Below are 20410 nucleotides of genomic sequence, written 5' to 3' on the forward strand. Positions count from 1 at the left end.
GTAATTAGAAGAAACTTTTTAAACTAAATTAATAAGCAAAATATCCTAATACTTGAGAAGAAATGACGATTATAAAAATAGTATTATTTATTATATTATTACGTTATTAGTTTTGTATAATTTTAGATCTTATTGACATTGTGATACATAATGAAATCTAAGGATCGCGGTTAAATTTAATTATGATTAATAAATAGAAGTAATTATAACATAGGCTTAAGGTCTAGGAGTAAGAGATCCTGTATAAATTACTTTAGGATCATTAGCCGTAGTAGCATCAACAAATTCATAAGTGAATTTATCTTCTGTTAGAGTAGTGTGTAAAAATCCCAATGTACCATCTGGTGCACCCCAATCATTTCCTTCACATGGTGGATCTGTTTTACTACCAGCACCCGTTAAGAAATACGTAACAGGTTGACCGTCTTTTGCTGATTCTACTGCTAAACTATGTGTATGACCCGAGAAATAAGCAGTTACACGGTATTTCTCGAAAAGCGGTCTCAAGCTCCCCATATAATATTTATCTGCACATTTACCAATAAGAGGATGATGACCTAAGACATAAAAGAAATTTTTTAATAATTATTCATATGACAAAGTAGAAAATTCATTCACCGTCAAGGCAGAACCTCATTCTCCAAATAGACAAAAGGAAAAATTCACTCTCCGAATAGACAAAAGGAGAAATTCACTCTCCGAATAGACAAAAGGAGAAATTCACTCTCGAATAGACAAAAGGAGAAATTCACTCTCCGAACTGCAAGAAACTATTTACGAACAATATTAAGCTATAGCATACTTACCAACAACAAAAATCCATTTCGTATCTTGTTGTTCAATCAATCTATCTTCAATCCATTTTAATTTATCATTAATTGTTTGTACAGTATCCCATCCAACTTCTATAAGTTGATTTATCAATTTTGGTCTATCTTCGGTATCTTCAGGTTCATAGAAGAAAATATTTGTATCGATATGAATCCATGTGACTTTTGTTTTTTTTGGTCCAAAGTACGATTCACGAACATAATACGCTGATGGTAAGAAGAAACGATCATCTTCATTCAAACTATAATCGACTTGAGCTGTGATATTTCCATACCTAAATAAATTTATATCAAAGGTGAGATTTTTAATTAAAATTAAAATTAAATTCATATTTAAACGATACTTTACCAATCATGATTTCCGGCTACGGAGTACCAAACAATTTCAGCTAATCTACCTTTATATGCACCTTTCCAGATTCTATTCCATTTTGGATCATTCACACTTGTAACTCCTTCGTGATCTCCATCAAAACTAATATAAAAATTGTCTAAAATTACAAAAGAATTGAATGTTAAACTATTTTCATATAATAATAAAATCACATATATCTGTAATAATAATAATATTTACCACCAGTATTAATTATAAAATTACTAGTATAATTTTTAGCCCAATCATCCATAGCAATAGATACTTTACTTTGATTTCCATATATTTGACCTGGTTCAACCCCTTCGTAACCCCAATCACCAAAGGTTAAAAAATCCAATTTATCGGACTTATATTTTTCAACATAAGGTTTATCATGGGGTTCAACCAAATCACCTTTAAAAGCATTTGTGTTGGTCGTTAATAAAGCAACGCATAATATAGCAAGGGTAACATATAAGTATGAGCGCATTTTAATTCAATATGAAATAGGCTAATTAACATTGAATCAAAATCGAGTATCTTTTTATACTTTTACATTTGTAGATATTAAAATAGGTAGAATTACTAATTTAAAGTTGAAAATGGAAAATTTATGTTAATGTTTTTGCGATTGATAAACCATTTTGTAATCTTTTTTTGTACCATCAAATCGGAAACTATCCAGCAGAATTTAATTACTAAGTTTCAAATTAAAATTAATGAAAGAGCTAGATTGAATTTTTTTAAGGTAATATAAATAACGCGTTGGACCCTTTAGAATGTAAATTGATTCCTATATTCGGTTATAATTAAAAATTTTCGGGTATATCGGGCATTACCAGCAAATGGACAATATCAGGTATTTATTGTTCATGGAATTATTAGATAACAATGTAACCGTTATCGTTACGTTCAAAAATTTTGTAATCCGAGTTAGGGTTAGAGAAAAGTTTAAGCTCATGTTGTTACATAAGTTTGAGCAACCATGCCATGTAATTAAATCACGGTAATCATTTCCGTATAAGACTATATTAATCTTTTTTCCGGTAAATCGTTATATTTCATTTTCAAGTACAAAAAAAATAATAAAGAACTTTAAAATGAAATAACGAAACAACGAAGTTTAATTCTGAATTTTTTTTTTAGGTAATTAAATTTAATTTTTTTACAAAGACATATATATACTTTTGTTCACTCTTGAGAAGAGATTTAGAAATTTTGTGGATTCATAATATTCAAAATACCAACATTAGTTGTTGACAAAAGAAAATTACTATTTGAGAGATAATCTACATGAATTTCTCGTCTCAAATGGGAATTAATCCCGTATCAAATATTAACTTACCTTTTAAAGTGATTGTATCCGTAAAGGTTTCGTGATGGAAATGCGTTATTTGAGTTATTAGATGATCAATTATTAATTTGAATTAATAATTATTATTATTTAGCGTGAAATCCGAACTCATTGTTCGAAGGATTTGATACGCGAGCTTCTGGTGTCGATGAAAATACACGAATAATGGTCTAGCTTTTATAAGAAACGATTACTGAATTTTTTATAAGCATTACCAAATGAATATAGTGGATTAACCGAAGATAATCCATGATTAGATCATCCTTTAACCGAATTATAGATCACAAGGGACAATAACATAAAGCTTTTGAAATGTTGGTAACCGAAAATAGAAATCATTATACAAGGAAATCATTATACAAAGAAATGATAAAGGTGTTGTAATAGGTAAATAATTTATTGTTATACGTGAAGATATGATTGCTTTATTATTTTACATCCTCCATTATCTAATTGATCTATCTTTTCCTTGAATTAGAGAAAATATTAGAAAAATGAAAAAAAAATATTCTAATAATAATATTTAAATGGAAATAAAAAATTAAAAAAAAGGAATGTTTATTATATATTACAATTACGAAATTATATTTTTTTTATATTTTTTTTTTTTTGCCACCTCCCATGTAAATTATTACCTTATTATCACGAATATCTCATTACCAATTTCCCAAATCATATTTCGGAATAATAAAGACATTATAAATTTCTTTTAATTCTTTGAACTTAAGACGATGATTATTTTTCAAACAATTTAATCCCAAAAATCTTAAAGAATTCGTTTTCTTTGTATAATCGATAATATAATCGAAATCTGAATCGTTATATTCTACTGGTTGATTAATAATTATAGTTTCCAGTGAAGCTTTACAATTTTTAAATAAATGTTGAAATTTATCAGTACTAAAAGATCTTTTTGGCTTAAATAATTGACCGATATTAATATATTTTAAAGAAAGAGGTAAATGTGAACCTAATGAATTATAAAATTGATCGATTTCACTATCTTTTAAAACCATATCCGTTAAAGTTAACTTTTCTAAAAAGTTTAAATGATCTAATAGATTAAATAAATTATTTGATTCATTATATTCTAATTCACTAAAATGAAATTCTACAATATTTGAACATCCTATTGAGATTGATCGAGGTGCAGCATTTTTTAACACATTAAGATAAAGATATTGTAAAGTGTTGTTATTTCCAAGTGTTTGAACAAGCGTTACTATATTTGAAGAAGATCTTGATGTTTCTAAATGTAATTTTTTTAAACGGAATTTTGATTTTAAAGAACTTCCAAAAGTGGAACATCTGCAATCTAAAAATTTGAGACTTTCTAAATTAACACATTCTGATAAAATATCAAAAATATGATCATTAATAAAGACTCTACAAAGGAAAAGAGAGGTTAAACTATTTATTTGTGATTTCAAAGCTGGTAAAATAATTTCTTCCCTATAAATCATATCATTAGGTCCATAATATTTGAAATCTTGAAGATTTGGTATAGCGAAAATTATATCTTTCATCGCTTTATTAACAGCCGTTGAATCACATTGTCTAAAATCTAAAGATTTAATATCTTTACAAACTGCAGGAAGGAATTTTAAAAGATCCAAAGTATTATTATTACTTTCTTTGATTCGATAAGAACATTCGTCAAAGAATAAACATGAAAATTTGATAATTCTTGATAAATGAGGAGATTGAGAAAAAATTGTATAATCTGGCATATTTTTTGAAATAATAGAAAGAGCTTCTAATCTTGAACATTTTCTCATTAAAAGATTACACAAGGCCTTTGTTATCCCATACACTTTCGGATTATTAGGTGAAGAAGTAGATAACTGATCTTTAATTTTAATCCATAATTCTACAGCTGACTTTAATCGATTATATTTAAATTCTGTTAAATAACTAGCATAATCGAAAAAAGGTTTTGGTAAATCAGGAAGAATAATATCTTCTTCTATTAAAGACTTGTCTTCATCCTCTAAACATGAAATATAAGTTTTAATAAGTTTTGCTTCTTTGGATGCCGTGCTAAAAGGTCGAGCCCATAAATAAGGTATAGCATTTCTGCACCAAGAACGACTCACAAGAATACAAGAATGCAAACACTGTATATCATTTGCTATATTTTGAAATATCATGAGAAGACATTCAGTCGGTATGAGAACTGGTGGCATTTTTTTTTGGAAAAAAAAATTTTTTTTTTTTGTACGGAGACAAGGGGTATATATACATATATTTTGGTCCAAATATGGAAATTATATACAGTAAGTATTTTTGGATTCCGCGATTCCGGGAGTAAATAAGCCACGCCTAACCTAAAAAATTTTTTTTTCCCGAACGTATTGTCTGCGTTTGTTGTTTTTTTTTATTGCATTATTTGCATTTTGTATTTGTTCATTTTTTTGTTACATCGATAGCAGTTTAAATTCCGAACTTTTTTTGGGCTGAAAATAATTAGACCCATCGGACGCAGTAAATTTATACTAAAACGTCATCAAGTTGCCAAATCTGTGGGCTCTGTGTACTTATTATTATTATTTAATATTATTTAATTTTTTTTAAGAATTATCATTATTATTAAACAATGTAGTGTAATTAAATAAATTCAATTCATTATTCAAAAAATTTCATGATATTTTTATCGATGAAAACAATCCTTATTTATTTTATAATATTAAAATTCTGAATAATAATAATTTGGTAGAAGAAATCATCCTAGGAATTCCGGAATTAGACCCGGATTAATCCGATTTGGAAAAAAAAATCGGATTTAATTCCGAATTTATTAAACAATTTCAAATTTCAGATCAGGTTTAGAGAAATTCTGGAAGAATCCGGATTCATGCCTTACTAAAACGATAAAAACAAGAACAGATAACATAATAGTTTTTTTTTAACGGTAAATCTGTAATAGTAAGCAATTAATGAAATTTGTAAATCATCATATATATATCGTATGATTTTTCTCGTAATACACGAGCCAAAAACTTCACGTATCTTTGGTGAGCTCTAGCCTTAAATGGAGTTGAAATTTTACAATCGTATTACTCTTCCATTGGTAATAATTTTCTCTCATAATAATCTATTAATAAATTTTGATGTCACTTTTTGACTTTTTGACTTTTTGTGGTGTGAAAATATAAGTTTCCGCAATGACCATTTAGAATAAATCTTTTTATAATTTTTTGGATATTTTTATAATGATATATTTTCAATCATTATTAAATCACGAAATATGTATTTTTAAAGGTATACCATTTGATAAATATAAACGAATCCAAGTTTCTTAATTTATACTACTCAATGAAAATAATTGGTTGGAATTTTACTTTAGCTTGTGATAAAATGCATAAGATGTTTAACTTTATTTTTTTTATGATGTATACTGTATATAGTTAATTACGTATTGAATTACCTAATCACCAAGAATTTTGAGTTGACTTGCAGTATTGTCTATTACATATAGCGTAGTTTATTTATTTATTTATTTTATTTTTATTTATTTATTTTTCATTATTTACTTATTGTTTGATACTAATCATACTATATTATATACATATTGCAGCACTTTTCTCAATATATATATATAACTTTTAAAAAGTCAAGTCACGTGATTTTTGGATCCGTCATGTCCCTATAAATCTGTAAAAGCGTAACATTATTTAAACTTTTCGTAGATTTTCAGTAGGTTGGGTTTTAGTTTTAGATAATAATAAAGATATTTCTCGTCTTGGGGAAGCCGTTTGACTTAGGGAAGCCATTTGACTTTAGGGAAGCCGTTCGAATAAATAAAAATAAAATGTCGCATCTTGACTACGTTGGTTATGTAAAGTTTGAAGTGAAGGGGTATCATATTTAATGGATAAGTTGGATATACAGTACGTACTTTTAACCAGATCGAGTTCTACACTTTTATGGTGAATAAGAAAACTAGCTATATTATTATATATACCGGCACCTTGTATGAATCCTCGCCGATTCATGAAGACAAATAATTTTTTAATTTGGAAACTTATTGATTGAACACTTCGCTTCATAAAATAATATCACATTCGAACGACGTCAATAATGAACAAAGCCGAAAAAAAAATTTATTAAGAAAAATTTTAGGTAACTAGAGTATCTATTATTTTTTGAAAAGGGATGAATATTATTAATTATTTGAAATATTTATAGCTCATAAGTCGTTTGATTTACTCTTCTTAAACAGCTTGATATTACACCTGTTAAATTATCATTTGAAAATTTGAGCGAAAATTGTTTAATGCATTGTGTTCGTGGGCTTCAATCATAATTTATTATCGGCAAGTATAGTCATTGATATTTATGTGATCGAAAAATTAGTCGAAAAATTAGTCAAAAATATTTTTTAGTATTAGTTGTGAGTGCGATCTACGAATAATGCTTAAATCATTACTAATTAAAATTTGGTTTAGACAAGGATGAGGCATGATACAATCTTAACAGTTTAAGGAAAAGAAATGATTCGAGATGTTCTCACTCCAAAGGGCACAATAAAATTATATTACGTAAGAGGATGTGACATCACTATTTTAAAAGGTGGAGTTATGACACTGACATGACGAATTTTTTCAAATCATTACGAACCTTTGATACTAAGATTATTAAGAATTTGTAATAAAGAATGTAAAAAATTTTGTTCTGGTCTGGGAATGTTTATAATTATAGAAATTAGAAATGCAAAAAGTCGTATCGTCATCTCATGTAGATGTATCATTTGCTATTTATGTTGAATAATTATTGTACTCTCTTATATTAAATAATCCCGTGAACTAAATAATCCGTTAACGTCTTTGAGTAACCATATATTACGCAAAAACTTGGACATTACCTAAAAAATATGATGAAAATGACATTTCTTTGATCTTCTGAAGATTAGGTGTTCAAATTACATCATGATTATGATATGATTATGATATATATGTATGCAAGTGTACGAAATTTGGCTGCACGACTTTAATATTTTACTATCTAGATCTCTATGCTTTCGCATACTTTAACAATATACCAGGTAATCGCATGTGCGTGTCTCCGAACCGCATTATGAATGATGTATAATTGAAATTTTAATTATAATTTGTTTGTATTGTTCTTCTTTGGACTCCTTGAAGTGTTTTAATAGTAGTATAATACTCACTATATATAACAAAACGTAATAACCGAGAATTTTTATGGAAATAATTATAATAATTACCAATCGCTATTATTAGATAGCGATATTCCTATGGTGTGTTTCAACTTTCGGTCATTAGGAATACTGCGGTGACCAATAAGAATTAATGTTTACTAATTATTACAATATTAAAACATTATTGTTTCACCTCCTGACCTCCTGAACGAATAATATTAAAACATTACTGCGTAGCGGCCGAGGATAATAAGCAGGCGTAAATCCTCTTTCAACCGAAAGGATTATTATTAGGATAATTACATTAGTAAACATTATTTATTTTGTTAATAATTGGTAGAATGATTGTTTTAATTTTTTTACAATATTAAAATATATATTAATAAATAAATAAATTATATGATAATAATAATAATAATAATAGTATTACTTTTACTGCGTGGTTACACACTAAGTACTTATTGAGTACTATTGAAGTTTTACCACGATTAGCATTTACCGCGTTTTTTTTTTTGACTTACTTTGTATAGGTATATTTATTAACTTTTGGTGGATTGCAGATCAAAAATTAAAAATAAATACAAACTCTTCTTTTGATTACTTAAAATTGAATAAAACCTGAGACTTGGCGTTTTTTGATTGTGGCTTTGCCCCGAGGCTTTAACATTTGGTATATAAAAATATAAAAATCAATAATTAAAAAAAAATGAAAATTTTACCTTTAACGTAAATTAAAGATTCCCGACCGAAAATATTAATATTGATCAAAAACTTAATTTCTTAATAAGTAAAGTACATTCAGGATAAACGTTGTACAAATCAATTTGAATGAAACCAAGATTATATTTTCCAAACAAGTTTAAAATGAAATTTTGAATGAAAATATTGTAAAGGCAAAGTTAGGAACAAATGAAACGCCATACATTTTTAAAAATCGTGTAACCATTGTAACATCCCTTTTTACATTGTTTCTTTTCTTTTCCTTAAAGATTCATTTTGATTTACCATCATTTAACAAGAAACATTACCTGAAAACGGAAAGTTATAATTGAAATAATTTTTTTTTTTCAAATATGTTGTGTACAATATATTAAATTTGATATATTATTTTAACATAACACATGGATATTTAACTATCCAATCCTTATAATTCTCTTTTCATAATAAAAAAATATATTCAATTATGTGTTACTATAAAATGTTTCTAAGAATTTTTTTACTGGTACACTTTTGTTTTTGTACGATTAGATTACGTGATAAAAATATATATATAATGAATAAAAATAAATTTTTTTTTTTCAGCTGACCTTTATAAAATTATAAACTTTTTAGTTAAATCCAAAAGAAATTTCTTTCTTTCTTTCTTTTTTTTAAAATAAAAAAAAAAGATAGAAAAAAAATCTGAATTTATTTAATCGAATATTTCAAAAAGAAAATATATATATGTAATAAAAATATATATATATATATTTTATTTATACACATTCTCTTATATTATTTCTTCGAACAACTCACAGCTAATGGTTGCTTTATAAAAAAAACGTTGATGGAACTATATACTCGTCCATTAATCTTTCGCTCTTTAAAGGGTTTACAACTTTTATTCGCTCTTGTATGTCTATCTCTAGGTAATTTACATTTTTCAAATCTTTTCAATCATTTTAAAAGTTTTTAAAATTTTAAAAATTTTAATTTTATTTCAATAATAAAAAAAAATATGTAGAAATAACACAAATTGTTGAATCTTCGAAATATACATCGATTCCATTTAAATACTTTGGAGATTTTAAGTAAGTTGATAAAAAAAAATCTTTGGCTTCATAATTATAAAAAAATCAATTCATTAAATATGTCATTTTTTTTAAATTTATTAGTAATCTCGGGATGAAGGTATTCTTTTATGTTATAATTCCGATAACAATACTTACTGTTGGTAACTATTGTTTTTTTTTTCAAAGAATTTGACATTTTTTTTCTATTTGATTCATATTTAATTATTCAAATTTTAAATGATAGGATGGTATTTAATAAATTTTGATTCTTATTGGAGAAATCCGTCAGCTTATAGAAATGTAGGAATTGATAGGTAACGATAAATGATAACCATTAAAAAATTTCTTTCTTTTTTTTTATTAAAAAAAAAATTATTGCTAAAATTTTTTTTAATTTTTTTTTTAAATAAAATTCATTTAGCTTTTTAACAATATTATGGGTAGTTTCAGGTATATAAAAAATATAATTCAACAAATATATATATATATCATTAACTAAAATTAAACGTTCTTCCTTTTTTTTTTAGGATTAACAAATATAATTCCAATATATTACGGAATTATGTTAATATGTCCAACGACAATGGCATCACTTGATCATATTTATGAAAGACAATTAGTATGTCAAACATATATAGCGAGTATGTCAATTGGATGGGCTAATGCAGTATTATTTATGGTATCGACATTATTTTCATGGAGATTATCAAAAGAATTAGAATGGAGAGGTGCAATAACTTCATTTAATAGACAATCTTCTATTAGTCAATTTAGTAGGAGAAACAGTAATCGAACATCATCAATTCCATAATATTAATTGCATAAATTCTTTTTGATCTAGAAAAATGAACAATTTATAAACGTTTAATTATTATAAATCCGGCATAATATAAAATATATATTTACATATACAGTATATATATACACATATAATATTAGTCGTTACTATTTTTTTTTTATAATTGTAAATAATAAATCCTTAAATGTATTTCTTGCTTATATTACGTAATTTGTAATATTAAAAAAAAAAATCATTTTTTTTTTAAATAAGTTTTTTCCATATGTAAGAAATTAGAAGGGAAGGATGTAATACCATTCTTCATACATATTGCATTATACGTCCTACAAATAAAATCATTTTTTTTTTGTTGTTATCTAATCTACGAGGTAATAACTGAATATATTCTTTGTTTAAAAAAGATGAGAAATTTGAACGCCCCTGTGTTACATACATATTATTTATATATATATATATAAAACATTACACTAAAATAACGTATGATATTTAATTTTTGTGTTAGATGATAAAAAAAAAAAGAAGAGTTTTGAATTGAATAAGATAGATAATAAAAAAGGGGTTTATCCAGCGGTTATACTCTTTTATATAAATATCGTTATTTTCTTGAATGTATATATTTTTATTTTTATAATAAAGTTTTATTCTAATAATCTTTCTAAAATTCCAAATGCATCATAGAAAACTTACATTACATACTGTGTTATAATCGTTAAGAAATGCATAAAATGCATAATGGCGCATATACATTTATGACTCACGTGATAACCCATTTTTGTTTTTTTTAAAAAGAAAAATTTAATTTTTTAATAATTTTTTAATTACGTTCAATATAGTCATAATAGCATAAGTGCATAAACACCTTCTAATATATATGCACTCTTCCCCCCTTTTAGAATGCACGCCATGTACAATATAGTACCCGAGTTTCTTTTTACTCCCGAAATTTTTATTGTATGTACATAAATAGTATTTGATACTATATAGAACGTTTTTTACGGTTCTGTAAAAATTTTACGTTCATTTTCCTGCCCATTGTTTTCACCTTTTTCATCTATTATGACACTTTTTAAAATTTGTCGTACGAAACAACAAGCGCAAATCATAGTTAATAATGAACAAATACCTAAAATCCATAAACTAATTAAATTTATAGTATTAATTTTACAAATATGAAGAAGTACTGGATATTTATAAGGAAAATTTGATGGGCACATGAATGGTATTCCAATCAATTCTTTATATGAAATGATCGTATAAATTCCTACAATAAATAAAATAAAAAAATTACTTGTTATAAACAGTACGGTATATATATATAAAATAAATAATAAATGTCATTTTTATTATTATTACCTGCGAATATTATCCAGCATAAAGAAAAACAACTATAAAAGAAAAGAAATGAATTACTTAATTAATATATATATATATATGTAAAATATACGTATACGAATATTTATTATATATACGTATACAAATAATTATTATATTATACGAATATTTATTATATCCGTATACAAATATTTATTATATACATATACAAATATTTATTTTTTACCTTATTCCCAGAATATACGATTGTAATGATCTTTTCTTTACCATAGAATAACATACACGTCCAGAAAATACTATAAGATAAGATTCATTTAAAAAAAACTCGGATAGTCGTATCAATATTCATTTGTTATTTATCGAAAAATAAAATTTTAAATATTTACCGATATTTAAAAATCCAAGAAGAAAATAACTGTTTTACGAAAAAAAATCGTTATTAACTAATGAGAAGAATAACGAGAAATAACGAGAATAACTTTTTTTAACATGCGATAACTCACGCGAACTCCAAATTAAGATTCTTTAATTGGATATTATACATATTAAATTCAATTAATTTCCATAATCCTAAAAAAAAACGGAAATTTATCGTAAAAATGAACTCGTAAACAGAATATCATCATAGATTAGGTATTTACCAATAATAAAACATATAATTGTTACAGGGAATTGGATCAAAATCATTAAATTTAATAAGAAAGAAAATTTTGAATCCATCGTAATAATAATGTAATAATTTTACAGAATATTGGATGAGAGAAAAAAAAGAAAAAATCTGTAAACAGTAGAAGAAATTTTAAACGATTCCATTTATACCATTCTCAATCAAATGTTTCAAGTTCTTTTTTAGAGTTTGAAGACTTGTTGACTTTTTTTAATATAATAAGTAAAATACAATATCCATAGTTGAACACAAACCGATAATAATGCTTATCTAGGTACGACAAGCGTTGTACAAGTGAAAAACATTCAGATACGCGTATCGTAAGTTTCGGTAATTTAGTGTTTAAGGCTTTGAAATTATATAATATTATATAATTCAGATATGTTAAATATGTGATAATATGGGATATGGGATCTCCAAGTGATCTCCACAACCGAACTGATCGCTGCCTTCTAAAATTGTCAATTATTAATTTATTATTATCTAATATATACAATATATGTTACATATTATGAAAAATTAATCTATTGTTCGCAAAATAATATGATTTGTTACTTTTTTATATTTTTCGATTCTTTATCCACCTTTTCACTTTTTTCTGAATCGTTATCTTCAATACCAAACCCAAACCATTCGTTATATTTAGATTCAGGAATATGCATTGCAAAAGTTGCAAGTATAGTACTAATAAACATTAACCACATACAAATTATATTTGATATTCGTATTTGACATATGAATTGAAGTCTTGGAAATGAATATTTATAATTAGATGGACAAAAAATGGGTACATCTCCTAATTCACCAATTGTTTTATATGTATAAACAACTTTTTTTTAATAAATGGTGAGTAAATTAATTAATAATTTCAATTTTTTTTTTTTTTTGATATAATAAAATATAAAATTTATAATCCTTACTTGGAACAATTATCCATAATGATGTTGCTACACTATGAAAAGAGATAATTAAATTAGAAATAATGAAAGTAATTAAAAATAAAATAAAATAAAATAAATCAAGTAATATTACCTAAATTTCCAATTTAATTGTTTTACATTATTGTAACAACAACAAAAACATAAAGTTATCGTCAAAGCTAGATTTTATTGAATTTATTAAATTAATTGAAAATTACAATTATATAATATGCTTTGTTAATAATTATACTTACATATTTGAAAGAGTAAAAGGATAAAATACCTTGTTTTAAATAAATAAAAAAAAATCAGATGAATTAATTTAATAATAATAAAAATAATAATAATTTCAAATATCTGATTCTACTTACGAATATTCTACATTTTCATTAATTGGTAAATTATATTCTTTAAATAATATGATTTTCTTGTATTCTATAATAATATCGCGTAATTTCAATTAGATTTAATTATTTGGTTAAAATAAAAAAAATGTTATTCATATATTCATACCAAGAATTGGAGTAATAAAAATTAATGGAAATTGAATCAGAATGATAAAACACACGAAACATATTGTAAAGGTCATTGCTAAATAATTTGGTTGTTTACGTGCGGTTGTATGAGTGGCCATAATGATTGTTTTCTTGTTGTAATTCTTCAATTATCTTGTTGTTTAATCAGATCGTTATTAAAATTAAAAAGAATATCTTCTTTTCACATATTATATTTTTTTTGATTTCTCTTTTTTTATCGTAAAAGAAGCCACTTTCTTGTATGTAGCCCTTTATATCAAGCCACATATCTAATTTATAATTTAAAGGCTTTTTTTTTTTGATAATCAGTGATGAAAGTTTCTTAACCAATTATTGCGTTTTTTAAATTACATATTTACTGTATATTGTTATAATTATTATTTTCTTTCTTTATGCGTAAAAAAATTGAATTTACTTAAGATGTCGTGTCAGAAAATCAGAATAATCGGATGTCGTGCATCAATTAACTTGGGGATCTTCGTCACTTTCAGGTTTGGACTTTCAACTGTTGAAAAAGTCAAGAAAAAAGTGATATTATTAAGAGACAATAAACTATTTGTAATATATATTTTAAACAAATCTAACTAATTTTAACTATTTTATCATATATATATATATATATATATATACGCCCGATTTCATGCTATTTCATAATTTAGTTAGTATATATGCATATTCGATGTTCTTATTTACCATATAAATCTAGATAGTATCATAGAATAAGGCGTTTTACAGTAGAATTTGCCGGACCTATAAGTGATACGAAATAATATGAATACACTTTCTACTGAATCGACACAAAGCGCAGCATACAAATTAGCATAAATTTATTAAAGTCTTTGAAGTTCAAAAAAAGTATTTCGATTTTTCTTTTCTTTTTTTAGTTACAAAGAAAAAAATTTGTGACAAGATTCGTGGCAAAAAAAATATATAAATAAATATATTATATATGTTTTTCCTAATAATTATAATAACTTTACCTACGTGTCATTTGACAAGCCTTATTTATAGATTATCTCTAAATTGGTTATGTGTTTCCACATAATTGAGGAATATGTCCTAGTTTTTATAGAATGTTCGTTCCAAGGACGGTATTAAAAATTATATATATATATCTAAACCAAATCAATTTTTAAATTTTCAAACCTTTTTTTTTTTCTTTTTTTTTTCTCAAAAAAGAAAATTCATTCTATAACTTCTATTACTTTTCGGTTTCTTGATAATCTTTTAGCATTTAATCGATCACCTACACTTCTATTCCTTTATAAATTTTGTCAGGAATATACATTGTAATTGTTACGAGTGAATTGGATAAAAACATTAACCACATACAAATTAAATTTGCTGCTCTAACTTGACATACAAAGCGTGCTGCTTTAGATGAATAACCATAATCAGACGAACATAAAAATGGAGTTTCCCCTAATTCTTTTCCGGTAAAGTAAGTGTATACGGCTTGATTATCGTGAATGTTAACCGTTAAATGAGATTATTTTTTTTACAACGATAAAGAAAAAAGAGTTTGATTTGAAAAATGTATTCATTTATCTTCTTACTTGCGCTGATGAGCCATGAAATTGTCGCAAAACTTTAACGAAAAAAACAAATCACTTTCCGTTATTAATATTATTAATACGAGTCAATAAAGGAAATGTCATAAAATAACATCCATACATGAATTCCTTAATCAACCGTTTATTTTTAGTAAAACAGTAACCACAAAGAAGATTGTACGAGACTAAAATAAAATAATAAAAAAATTATTAAATGTCTAAAAAAAAACTCGATAATTCCATTTACTTACCTAAATTAATCAAATTAATGCCTAAATACCTGTTATAATTAAGTAAAAAATTACCGATTAATTGAAATCAAAAAAAGAAATCAAATTTAGCAACATAAAATAATACTTTACGTGTATTCTACAGGTTTATTTAAATAAAGATCACGTCTTTTAAAGAGTTGAATTTTCCAATATTCTTTTATATTATACAATCCAAGCATAAAAATATTATTAAATTTATAATTAAAAGTACCGAATCGATATCTCAAAACAAATTATATATTTATATACTAACCGAGTAAACCGAGTAAAGGACAAATGATTACTAAAGGGATAGTAATAAGACACACACAAAATATGAAACAACCATACAAAAAGTTTTTTATGGGCATTTTTATATTTAAACCTTGATGATTTTAAATTTTACGCGGAAAAGATAAACGCGATAAATTCGATAAACTATATAAATTTGATAAACTATAAATTTTACAAGCTTTACATACTGTTAAATGACGTTCGATAAGATACATAAGATACACAAATTGCACTTTGAATACTTTGGATAAATTGTCAAAATACGCGCCACTTTTTGTGAAAATTGATTTATATTAAGCCTTAAAATGTTGCACGATATTAATCTTGAGATATAAATGTTTGTGGCGCTAATAAAATTTATTACAGACCACTGAAGTAAAGTCATTGAAAAAAATATATAATGAACGTTTCGAAGGATTTATATATATAAAACGATTTCGATAAAGACAAGCCATCGTTATTGTTGAAAAACTTGATTGTCAATTCTTCAAATGTTCCTGTTTTATTTATTTTTATGTTATTACAAAAATATAATTGATATTCAAAAAATAAAAAAGTGTTTTTTAGGTATAATAATCTTTACGAAACCTTTACTTTCTAATAACATTTAGAAAGAATTCAAAGATGATTAATTAATACACCCGCAGCGATTTGAATCGCGAAATATCACGTGAGCAAGAGAGAGAATACCAGTTTTGCGACACAGCCGTAAACTTTGCCACATTTTATAATAAATTAAGACAATAAAAAGGCTGGCTATTTTAACTATTTTAAACAGCAAATTTTATGTCAGAATCGCATTAAACTGTATTTTATGTATAATCAGCCTTTATAGGCTTAGGCGCTTAGCAAATGAAAATGAATTACATTCAATATAATTTATATATAAACACAACGAATAATAAACATGTGATGATTTATAGCTTTTTTAAGTAGAAAATTAAATGTTGTAAAAAAAAAAAATTACTTAATCTCTTTCACTTTTTTTTAGTATGAATATCGGTTAAAAAATTTAATGAGTTAATTTTTTTTTTTTTTAAAGAAAAATACTATCACTATGTCACTTAAGTCACTTGTTAGTTTGATCCTCGGTATACCGTTTACGATACTTATTTTCGTTTGCCCAATTTTAGGTACGATAAAAAATTCTTGACAAATAATTTTCTTTCTTTCAATAATAAAATTTCTAATTTTTTATAAATTTATTAGAAATTGGAAAAATTGAATTATTTAGCAGAACAAATGGAATACTTATATATGATACGAACGTTGAATATACGTAGGTTTATTATCTTTTTCGATACAGTCAACTCTCTATAAATGCACACCCTTTGTAATTGCACAGTCCAAAGGGGGTGCATTTATAGAGAATTGACTGTAATATATATATATATATATTTATATGTATGTATATTTATATGTATGTTTACAAGATTTTTTCAGATTGTATACTTAAAAAAAGAATCTTTTTTATTCGTACTAAATTCAGCTACTTGGTTCTCTCATTAATTGCACCTAGTAAGTGTAAAAATAATTTTCGCGTTTATTTTAATTTATTAACCAATCACGTGTCATTATGTTTTTTGCAGGTGTGCTGATATTGGTGTATTTTTTTAAATGTCATTGGGATAATGTTTCACCTATGACCGCAAAATTACTTTTAGTTGCTTATCTATTTGGTTGTATAGGAATTTCTAGTAAGTTATTTCAAATTTAATGCATATTTTTATTAGAGTACTCACAATTAATAATTAATATATCGTAGTCGCATACACAATTTTCACAATTAATGAATTAAGGGGAATACCATTTGGATGTCCAGATAGTTACCATTATGCGTTACCACAAGTTCAAACAGCATGTCAAGCACGTGCAGCAAATTTTGTATCAATGTGGGCTTTCGTGTTCTTCTTAATATTGAATGTCATATTATTAGTATTTGGAATGGGTCCATTAGAAAGTGAATTATTCGCTGATATTGGTAAGCGAAAACTACCAAAGTCTGACACTTCCACACAGCCTCGTGACAGTGGTAGTGAACCATTTAGTCAGATCGAATCAGGGCAACAACAACAACAGAAAGACGAAAAAGAATGAAAAATACTTGAATTGCAAATTCGTATATTAAGACTAAAATTTTTGTGATTGATCCAATTATGAAAATGTATAATATATTTAATTCTCCGCGCGGGTAACCGTAGAAATAGATTGAATGTTGGTGAAAGGGAAGCTAATAATAGTGATGAACGATTTCAATATTTTTATTTTTATTTTATTATTTTTTTTTTTGGTTTATTTTATAATTGTAATTTATTTAATCATTTAATTATCACGTGATCAGTTAAGTTACGTGAAACTTTTTATTTTTTTGAATCCGTTTAATAAATCACTGTAGTTAATTATTATACAATAATTTTCCCAGTTTAACTCAAATTGGTTTATTGAGAGATAACGTGTGAAAGACACGATGTAAATTTAATGGTGGCTGAGGTCGCTAAGCCGATTGACAAAAAAAAATAAGCCTGAATTTTTGTGGCTATGTAATATTTTTTTTTTATAAAGCAAGTTTCTCTTTGAAATTAAAATTTATCAATTCGTGAAACAAATTTGTTAATTTGATTATAAAACATTATGATAATTACACAAAAATAATTTTTTCTAAGTTCATCTTATTTCTCATCAAAAATTGAGAATTAAGAAGTAACGAAAACGAAGATGGGAAGTTTTATAAGATATATATTAGGTGGATTAGTTGGAATATGGTTATTATTGGTTATATTGGCTCCAATAACAGGTACTTTATACCACCATTATGAATAATATATATTAATAAATCTTTTTTATGTATTTTTTTTATTTTTTTTTTAATTTAAAAAACTTTTTTTAGAATTTGGGAAAATATTAATTTTTAAGATGGTTAGTAAAGCAGAATTGAATCGCGTTATTGAATATGTGTGAGTAATATGATTAATTAATTCATTTAATTGAAATTTCTAAAATTTCTAAAATCAATTTTTATTTATTTATTTTTTATGATAAAAAGTTATTTCTTAATTTCATTTCTTGTGCCATGTAAGTATTTTGGTTTTTTAAATGATTTTTTTTAGTTTTTTTTTTTAATCATATTATTATATATATATATATTTATTTACTTTATAGGGTGGATAGTTGTTACAAACTGTTGCGTATGTTTTGCACAAAAAGGAATATTAACTCCTAAAGAATTAATAAGAAAATTAATGTAAGTATTGAAAAAATTAGATTTATATATTATATATATATATACTAATTATTCTTATAAATTTTTTCTAGTTTCATGGTTATAGTTTGGATAGCTATTTCAGGTATGAATAATTAAAAACTCAAAAAAGTTGATTTATAATTTACAAGTTGATTGATTTTTTTTTATACATTCTTCACATACTTCACATACTTCGTATACTTCATATACTTCAATATATACTTCATATATACTTCATATACTTCATACACTTCGTATACTTCGTATATTTCATATACTTCACATACTTCACATACCTCGTATACTTCATATATACTTCATATACTTCATATATACTTCACATACTTCATATATACTTCGTATACTTCATATATACTTCACATACTTCACATACTTCATGAACTTCATATATACTTCACATACTTCATATATACTTCATATACTTCATATCTTCACATATACTTCACATACTTCACATACTTCACATACTTCAAATACTTCAAATACTTCAAATACTTCACATACTTCACATACTTCGTATTCTTCATATACTTCATATACTTCACATACTTCACATACTTGTATACTTCATATATACTTCACATACTTCACATACTTCGTATATTTCATTTACTTCATATATACTTCATATACTACATACTTCATACACTTCGTATATTTCATATACTTCACGTACTTCACATACAAAAGTTTTTTACACATATTTTACAAAAAATGATATTGGAGATATTCCATCTAATTGTCCACCAGATTATCCATATTCAGAACCAAAACTTCGATTAGCATGTATTATGAGAACAGCAAATTATGTTATTATGTGGACGTATACAAGTTTATTAATTATATTTTTAATTTCTGTTTTGAGTGGGGTTTTACCACAAGAAGAGGATATGAAAAAGAAGGGAAAAGATTTTAATATTAAAACTGTTGTTGAAGGTGTATAAATAAGAACGGATTTTAAAAAAAGGTAATTATGAGATAGAAGAGTAAAAATAATTTATTAATAGAGTTAAATCATTTTTTTTTTAAAAAAAAAAACATTTTAATTTATATATATTTTTTTTATACTGTATATGGTTTTATAAACTTTTTTTTTTATACTTATAATGAGCTTTAATTCCGGAGATGCATTTTTCGACGTGATATGACGTGACCATCACATAACTACGTGACTTTATGGCGTAATAACCTATAAATAGGGCTGGCCTGTAATGTCGTAATTTGAGAGAATTATTTATAAAGATTTTTGATGGCTTATGTTTATTATAAACGCGTGTACGGCGTGTACGGCGTGTACGTAAACATATCGTTAAGCCATAATAAA

General features: G+C 25.1%; 7 protein-coding genes across 7 annotated transcripts; 3 read left to right on the forward strand and 4 right to left on the reverse strand.

Moving 5' to 3' along the window:
- Positions 1-50: 50 nt before the first annotated feature.
- On the reverse strand, positions 51-1698 carry OCT59_013547 (uncharacterized protein). The gene is made up of 4 exons (XM_025312449.2): positions 1405-1698; positions 1180-1321; positions 807-1105; positions 51-557 (listed from the first exon to the last, which is right to left on the reverse strand). Exons 1-4 carry the CDS (start codon positions 1673-1675, stop codon positions 217-219), a joined length of 1053 nt encoding a protein of 350 aa, XP_025189762.1. The 5' UTR covers positions 1676-1698; the 3' UTR covers positions 51-216.
- Positions 1699-2910: 1212 nt separating this feature from the next.
- Positions 2911-4733, reverse strand: OCT59_013548 (uncharacterized protein). Its single transcript, XM_066141597.1, has one exon. The coding sequence runs from the start codon at positions 4723-4725 to the stop codon at positions 3196-3198; it is 1530 nt and encodes a 509-aa protein (XP_066001723.1). The 5' UTR covers positions 4726-4733; the 3' UTR covers positions 2911-3195.
- Positions 4734-9040: 4307 nt separating this feature from the next.
- OCT59_013549 (uncharacterized protein) lies at positions 9041-10649 on the forward strand. The gene is made up of 6 exons (XM_025312451.2): positions 9041-9328; positions 9424-9490; positions 9575-9633; positions 9717-9786; positions 9894-9922; positions 10000-10649. Exons 1-6 carry the CDS (start codon positions 9247-9249, stop codon positions 10281-10283), a joined length of 591 nt encoding a protein of 196 aa, XP_025189764.1. The 5' UTR covers positions 9041-9246; the 3' UTR covers positions 10284-10649.
- Positions 10650-10858: 209 nt separating this feature from the next.
- Positions 10859-12147, reverse strand: OCT59_013550 (uncharacterized protein; the record flags this gene model as incomplete). Its single annotated transcript, XM_025333799.2, has 5 exons — positions 10859-11532; positions 11625-11656; positions 11830-11899; positions 11990-12018; positions 12107-12147. 5 exons carry the CDS (start codon positions 12145-12147, stop codon positions 11264-11266), a joined length of 441 nt encoding a protein of 146 aa, XP_025189765.2. The 3' UTR covers positions 10859-11263.
- A 674-nt stretch (positions 12148-12821) lies between these two features.
- On the reverse strand, positions 12822-13824 carry OCT59_013551 (uncharacterized protein; the record flags this gene model as incomplete). Its single annotated transcript, XM_066141598.1, has 6 exons — positions 12822-13099; positions 13191-13222; positions 13303-13369; positions 13445-13473; positions 13562-13625; positions 13704-13824. The coding sequence occupies 6 exons, from the start codon at positions 13822-13824 to the stop codon at positions 12822-12824; spliced, it is 591 nt and encodes a 196-aa protein (XP_066001724.1).
- Positions 13825-16881: 3057 nt separating this feature from the next.
- Positions 16882-18235, forward strand: OCT59_013552 (uncharacterized protein; the record flags this gene model as incomplete). The annotated part of the gene is made up of 5 exons (XM_066141599.1): positions 16882-16957; positions 17034-17103; positions 17314-17342; positions 17414-17521; positions 17590-18235. The coding sequence occupies 5 exons, from the start codon at positions 16882-16884 to the stop codon at positions 17919-17921; spliced, it is 615 nt and encodes a 204-aa protein (XP_066001725.1). The 3' UTR covers positions 17922-18235.
- A 177-nt stretch (positions 18236-18412) lies between these two features.
- On the forward strand, positions 18413-20201 carry OCT59_013553 (uncharacterized protein). Its single transcript, XM_025312452.2, has 6 exons — positions 18413-18618; positions 18712-18778; positions 18868-18896; positions 18984-19065; positions 19137-19168; positions 19777-20201. The coding sequence occupies exons 1-6, from the start codon at positions 18540-18542 to the stop codon at positions 20028-20030; spliced, it is 543 nt and encodes a 180-aa protein (XP_025189768.1). The 5' UTR covers positions 18413-18539; the 3' UTR covers positions 20031-20201.
- Positions 20202-20410: the final 209 nt, after the last annotated feature.

This window comes from Rhizophagus irregularis, chromosome 21 (genome assembly GCF_026210795.1).
Source record: "Rhizophagus irregularis chromosome 21, complete sequence".
Lineage (NCBI taxonomy): Eukaryota > Fungi > Glomeromycota > Glomeromycetes > Glomerales > Glomeraceae > Rhizophagus > Rhizophagus irregularis.

Coding starts and splice junctions, on each gene's coding strand:
- OCT59_013553 (XM_025312452.2), top strand. CDS start 18,540: ATGGGAAGTTTTATAAGATATATATTAGGTGGATTAGTTGGAATATGG. Junction 18,619..18,711: donor TATATTGGCTCCAATAACAG/GTACTTTATACC, acceptor AACTTTTTTTAG/AATTTGGGAAAATATTAATT. Junction 18,897..18,983: donor AATTTCATTTCTTGTGCCAT/GTAAGTATTTTG, acceptor TTTACTTTATAG/GGTGGATAGTTGTTACAAAC.
- OCT59_013548 (XM_066141597.1), bottom strand. CDS start 4,725: ATGCCACCAGTTCTCATACCGACTGAATGTCTTCTCATGATATTTCAA.
- OCT59_013549 (XM_025312451.2), top strand. CDS start 9,247: ATGGAACTATATACTCGTCCATTAATCTTTCGCTCTTTAAAGGGTTTA. Junction 9,329..9,423: donor TCTTGTATGTCTATCTCTAG/GTAATTTACATT, acceptor AAAAATATGTAG/AAATAACACAAATTGTTGAA. Junction 9,787..9,893: donor AGAAATGTAGGAATTGATAG/GTAACGATAAAT, acceptor AAATTCATTTAG/CTTTTTAACAATATTATGGG.
- OCT59_013547 (XM_025312449.2), bottom strand. CDS start 1,675: ATGCGCTCATACTTATATGTTACCCTTGCTATATTATGCGTTGCTTTA. Junction 1,322..1,404: donor TTTTATAATTAATACTGGTG/GTAAATATTATT, acceptor TTGTAATTTTAG/ACAATTTTTATATTAGTTTT. Junction 1,106..1,179: donor GTAGCCGGAAATCATGATTG/GTAAAGTATCGT, acceptor AAATTTATTTAG/GTATGGAAATATCACAGCTC.